General features: G+C 29.7%; 1 protein-coding gene across 1 annotated transcript in view; it reads right to left on the bottom strand.

Annotated features, from left to right (window-relative positions):
* Positions 1–851: 851 nt before the first annotated feature.
* Positions 852–6,895, bottom strand: part of LOC106677443 (cullin-2) — a gene marked incomplete at its 3' end in the record, with an annotated part of 16,963 nt that continues 10,919 nt past the window's right edge. Inside the window, 6 exon segments of the mRNA XM_067050055.1 lie at positions 852–1,051; positions 1,987–2,053; positions 2,138–2,215; positions 4,106–4,252; positions 5,957–6,172; positions 6,272–6,442. Of these exon segments, the coding sequence (XP_066906156.1) occupies positions 852–1,051; positions 1,987–2,053; positions 2,138–2,215; positions 4,106–4,252; positions 5,957–6,172; positions 6,272–6,442 (879 nt within the window).

Genomic DNA, 6,895 nt, shown 5'->3' with positions numbered 1-6,895 from the left:
AAACCTGTTCACCTGCATGGAGAATTCGTTAGAAATCAATATAAAAAAAAATATATAATAGGTTTATAAATATAATTGCAATAAAAATTAAAAGTTAAAAAGATAATTTTAATTAAAAATTAAGGAATACAACAGACAGTGGAAGTAGGCGCAATGTAATATGTGTAAAATACGTTAAAATTGAAATATGATAGTGAACTTAAGAACATTTTCAACTTTTATCTGGATTGAAAAAAGATTGTTTGGTCCATATGTTATTGAATAAAATGTTTATTAGAGTATATTACTTAGGTTCAGCAGTCAAGCCAAATAAACTGCAGTTCCTATTCCACATCTCTAAAATTAATCGATCAAATTTACATTATTTTTAGACACCTTCAAGAAAAAATATATAAAACACAGGGCTTCATGTAAGTTGAGAGTGTGAAATTACAGAAAAGAGAATAAGAGGATTTGCTGGTGATTATTTTCATTCTCTGGTTTTGAGTGTTGTCTTTAAGAGTCAAGAGTTGTGATTATGACGACCAAAAAGTTAAGGATCCAATAACAGGGATTATTTACCATCGCTATGTGTAATGTGAGGACAGTGCTAGGAGGAGAATGGATTTTAAGAACATAAATGGTGAAGATGGAGAACCTACATGTAGTGGTAGGAGTAACAACTCAAGAGAATCAAGGTAGAAAGAATGAATATATTAATAAGAAAATCAAAATGATAGCATAGCTTACACTACATTAAGTGGTGTTTTTATGGTCAATATGAGTTGAATATTGATAATATCCTTATTTACTTAATAATTAGTTACTTATTATTCATTATGTTGGCTATATATATAACAAAACTGCCTCACCTCAGTGGAAGAAACTATGATTTTACAATCTATTAGGCTGGCCAGATGTTTGTTAAATTGTTCGTTGTTCAACTGTAGGGTGGTTTGTATTTCCTTTGCTGTTAGGCTATCAGCATTCTCAAACAGAAGAAGCATAGCCATTTGGAACACTTGCATCGTAACAATGTAAGGCTTCTTCAAATAGCAGAGCTTTAATTCACCTAGAAACAAATAAGATACAGTTATTTATTTTTCATAAATATTTCACCTTTTATTTTGCTCCAAGTATGATTAAATACATAAGTGTGTGAAAAAAATAACTGGACTGAAGTCACAAAACTAAAATAGGTGAATGTGTTAAAAAAAAAAAAATTAAGGTAATTGAACAACGAACACAGCATCCAAGCTAAACCACTCAGAAACCCCTTTCCAGAATCTACCAGATGAAAAGTCAGATTACCACTTTAGTCTAGTTTACCCCATTATTTGCCTCTGAATAAATCTAGGGCTACTATAATAAAAATAAAAACTATTTCTACACTAATAAATATAAGAAGGTGATCTGGTCGACATCATACCTAATCAGGAATATAATTTAAAATAGAATTTATTTCCCTCCCTCATAAGATACAGAGATGGTGAACCTAATCAAGTTTTTTTTTTTAGTTCTGCAATGAAGTTAGGAATTATCTATACAAATTATTATCTTGCATTTAGAATTGATTGAACAGGGATATTGGAGTATGAGAGCTCTATGGCAGTCACTGCGTGAAAATGCGTTTGCAGAATGGGCCAATCGCAGGTAGTAGGGCATTGATATATACCATCCATTTCAATGAGATACCAAAAGTAAAACAAATTATTTATGAGAAATAAATTCTTATGGGTTCTAAATGGTCTAATGCTCTGAAATTAAACAAAAATTATGCACCCCAGGTGAATTTCCAAAAAATCCAAAAAGGCTTGGAGCCAGACAAGGAAATAAATTAATATAAAGGCATTTTATATTGTATCACTTTTTAAGGTATTGGTGTGTGTCCATTTAAATTTTTTTAAAGTTCAAATTGATGAAATATAAAATTCTAAACCAATAAATATGATACTTAATAATAATTAAACAATTAATTAATAATAAATAAATCTCATAAGTTTATACCTTGACAAAGATGATGAAGCCATGTCAATTTCCGACCACTAAAGCGATTGTGGTAAAAAAGTTCGAACTAAAATAACAATTATTCAGATATTTAATAAACAATGGTTGCATAGAGAAAAAAGGAAATATAATTATTTTTGAAAATACTCACCATTTGTACAGATTTAACTAATTCCTGAGGTAAAACAAAAGAAGTAAGATTAGCCTGTCCTAGAGGCCAAGCCCCAGCCTATTGACAAAACATAATGAGTACAAATTCAATAAACACATTATTATCATATGGGCCATTCTTCCAAAATGACAGAATTTTGAATACATTTTTAGTCCCACTTTTGTATTATATGATCATAGTTATAATAAAATAACAACTTGTAGATAACTAAAAGGTCCATAAATTGGTTGGTGGTTAGCATACATTCCTCTAAAAAAAGGAATGAATACAAAAAACTGTTCTATATCTCTTTTTATTTCATTCAATATTTCTCTAGTTTAGTTACTTTATTAATAGGCTAAAATTAATTTAGCTTTGTTATTCCCAACAAGTAGTGAAGACCCCTTCAGGTGTTCCCACTGCATGAATGTGGATAGCCTACCCGTAAGACTGGCACTCATAAGCACACATTGATTACTCGGTTTAAATTAGTTTTTTGTTAGATACTTAGATAAAAGTAAAAAGATTACAGGAAATGAAAAGAAGTATGGAAAAAGCTTACAGCTCCTCTAGTAACTAAGATTGATATTCAAGTTTAGTACTCTGATATTCTAGTACACAGTCATCTGGCATTATGAAAACCAATGTTTGGAGGGGGATGGGAATTCTAACAGATATTAATTTTATGATAGAATTACACATGAAAATTCAGAATTTTTTACAGCTATATATCTACTCTTTGGCTAATTAATTAAAGGAAGATAAATATAAAAATGCAACTATTTAAAATGAAGAAAATCAGGCCAGGAAATTGTAATATCAATGAAGGTTATTCTGCAAACCATTTGGACTAGAAAACAAACAGAGGAAAACTACATACGAGAAAATACTAAGGTACAGTGTTGTCATGAGAAGCAAAAATTTCTCTTCAGTATCCCTTTAATTCAAGGGAATTCAAAGTCATTTTGTCTAGGAGACTAGGCAAAAATCTTGTTGACACTTAAAATTATGAGATTAATTTCAATCAAACTGACTGTAACCACAAATGTTTCTCACAAATGAGACTTGACTTGTGCTTTCATAAATCATGTTTTACAAAAAAGAAGGCAATCCTTCCCTGCCCTGTTAAGATCCCCAGGGAACGACAGTCCTATATCACTATTGAAATATTAACTTAAAAAGGGAAGAGGAGACTTTAAGAGTGTTAAATTATGTTAAATTAAAAGTTGAAAAACGACATGATATACGACATGTCACTATCTCAAAAGAGGAGATCATAACAAAAAAATAAAGGCAATCCTTCCCCGCCCCACTAAGACCCCCGGTCCTATATCACTTTTGAAATAATACCTTAAAACGGGAAGAAGAGACTTTGAGATAGTTAAATCGAGCAATATTTAAAAAGCGTCTGAAATTTTAAAAACGTCATTAAACCCACCACTCCCTCCCTCCATGGTAGCCTTACTTATCAAACATACAATTATAACGAGTAGGTTGGTTAATGTACATGTCACAATCTCACAAGAGGATATCATAACACGAAAAAAAGGTAATCCTTCCCAGCAAGACCTACCCCACTAAGACCTCCAGGGAGTGCGGTCCTATTTCACTTTTGAAATATTTGCTTAAAACGGAAGGAGGATACTTTAAGTAGTCCAATCGAGCAAAATTTAAAAAGTGCCTGAAATTGAAAAATGAATTTGATACACCTACCCATTGCATTAGAAATGCATTTTCTATTATTGTGCTGCAATTATCTTTCAGTTAAACTGATAGGGAGAGAAATTCTGCCATTTTGAGATCATGACTCATACAGTACAGGAATGGCTAACAATAATGATGGATTTATTAAATAAAAAACATTCATGTCTCACAATATTTCATTAAAATATATGGTGACTTATTATTATATATTTCTTTATAAAATTATTTTTTTTTTAGCTTTTTGTTCTCCTAAAATAGACATACCTGTAGAACATATATAGAAAAGTTGACACCAAGGTCGACATTATCTCTCTTGAGAAATGCTTGGAATTTATTGTTAAGGTCATTTGAAACTGAGATATCCGTAAACATTCTGTGAAGCTTATTGGTGAACTCATAACCACATGCTTGCTATAACAAAGAAACATAATTGCAAAGTTAAAATATTATTTATGAAAGAATCTTTATTGTAAATCTACAATTATCGCTCATACGCCATAAGGGCAAGAAGCAATGACAAAGTAGTATAACTGACATTTCATGGAGGAGAGAGAGGTTAGCACACAGTGTTAGAAACCTACTCCAGAATTGCAATTAACTAATATTTTTCTGATATTATATTATCAACAGAAATTCCTTAGCCCTTTTCTATCTTCTTTGGGTAGATTCAGACAGATACATCGGTTGACATTTTTAGCATAATGTTTTTGTAAACATAGTCCTTGTTTTTAATTTTTTCACAATGATCAAATATATATTGTTTTGGGATTTAAATTTTTTTCATTGTTCATAAATAGTATTATATAAATTCATGATTACCATTCATTCATTATATAGTAATATATAAATTAATGGCTTAAGATCAAAATAGATTTTGTCCATTTTTTTTTTTTTGACATAAACTTTTTGATAAGGAAAAAACTTGGACAAAATTTGTTTTGCAAAGAGCAAAGCCCTATAAATCAGTGATAAGAAGAAATGTGATTCAAAAACATTTTACACTTAAGACATGCAAAAAATATTTGGGGATTTCCATGCAAAATTAAGGTTTTTTTAAGAAAATGGAAAAAACAAAACAAAGCATTTTTATTTAGAGCTTATCACATGTCTTGATCAAATATCTATATAAAAATCAGTGATAAAATTAAATTTTTTTTAATATATAATTTTTTTTTAACTTGTAAATCCATTCAACTCTTAACAATCAATAGTATTTTTTTAAAAATACATACATCTATACCAATGAAGGAAAATTATGAATTTTCTAAATTAAAAAAGTTCAAAACCTAGAATTATTTACAAGAAATGTTTGAGTGTAAGACTTGATTTGTCTATAGAACCCTCAAAAAAATTTTCTTGTTAACTCATTCTTCTTCAATTCAAATATGTTGAACAATAATTTATTTTCAAAAACCTTGGGCCTGTTCCTCTCTTAGTGTCAGAGGCCATAATTCATGTCTGTATAGAACAGCAGGAAAGATAATAGTATGGTAAATTCTAATTTTTAAGTTTCCGGACAGAAGGTGCGAGCTAAGCAATTTCGAAATTGAAAATAATTAATTTAATTTTGTTTAGTAACTTTGGACCCTATATACTTCCTCTCTACCTCCTCAAATATATTTCCTACATCATGAAACTGTTGCTGTTTCTGCATCTAAACAAATTTTTTTTTTATCCCTAATCATTTCCAAACTTAGATTTTACCTTACTTTTTATCAAGATTTATTTAGTTTTATAGTTTCCTTGTCTTCAGCCAATAGTAGCATATCATCAGCATATGAAAGCATGGCCATTTTACCACCAACACTTTAACACTTTTCGGTATGCATCTCATTTCTAAAAACATATTCTGATGCTAAATTAAATAATACAGGTGAAAGAATTGTCTTGCTTTAAACCTCACTGAACCCCAAATTTATCTAAATAATGATTACCGATTCAAACTAAATTTTTAGGTCATGCACATCCTTGCTAAACTTACTAACAGAAAATACTAAATCAATCAATCAAAAAGGAAACAATTTTCACTGGAACTATATAAATGAATTAAAACTGTATTTAATAATTTTCATTCAAGTCTTAAAGATAAAAATACAAATTAAACATTTGCTTTACCTTGAGCCTATTAATCATTGCTTCCTCTGCATCCATTGACTGAGATTGCTGATGAATAAGTCTCCTAGCAAGCATCCGAGAATAAAATTTTTGAAAGACATCTTTATCATCAATGTATTTGAAAATAGTAATAGAGTTAGCTAGACGGTCATCTATTTCACTTTCTGACATGCCTTTAGATGATTTCTTTAACAGGGTATCACAATACTTTGCTAACTGAAATGGAAAATAAGTAGTAATATTGATACAACTGTATCTGTACTGTAAAAAGATAAATTAAAAGATAATATATTTTCATAAATTTTGTTTACATACAAGTTCTGGAGACCGGCAAGGCTGCTTAGGGTTCATGCGGTGATTGATGACAGAAGAACAAGCTTTATCCAAGGCTCCCATGAAGCTTTGGTCAGAGTTAAAAACTTCTTGAATGAGTTCTTTGTACTTTTTATGTACACCAAGCATACTTTCAACAAATTGGATGTGCATCTGTTTGAATAAAAGAAAAAAAATGATGTGAAAGTATGTGCATTTAATAATTATTAAGCAAGATTAATTCACCAAAATTACAATTTAAAATTAAGATGTTTGATGCTTCGGCTATCAGGCCATCATCAGGAACTATGAACAAATTAGAAGAACATAAACACAAATCGATAACATCACATTTTGAGAAAATTAATAATTTACGATTGATAATGTGTATTTATAATCGATTATTACATTTACATCATATTTTGTTATTAGCATATCAAAATTTAAAAAGATTTTAGTTAAGTCCAACAATGGACCATATCAAATATTAATAACTGTTTTTAAAAAAAACGTTTATTGCACTCAGAAATCCACAACTGACAATATTTTTTGGAAACACTAAGTAGTAGTTGACTCACACCATTGTTGAACCTCATTAAATTGTTTTATATTTTGATATATACATAC

The sequence above is a fragment of the Halyomorpha halys genome, unplaced genomic scaffold (genome assembly GCF_000696795.3).
Source record: "Halyomorpha halys isolate HHAL.00 unplaced genomic scaffold, Hhal_1.1 Scaffold100.1, whole genome shotgun sequence".
Lineage (NCBI taxonomy): Eukaryota > Metazoa > Arthropoda > Insecta > Hemiptera > Pentatomidae > Halyomorpha > Halyomorpha halys.
Note: the sequence above shows the minus strand (reverse complement) of the source record. Positions and strands in the feature narration are given on the sequence as shown.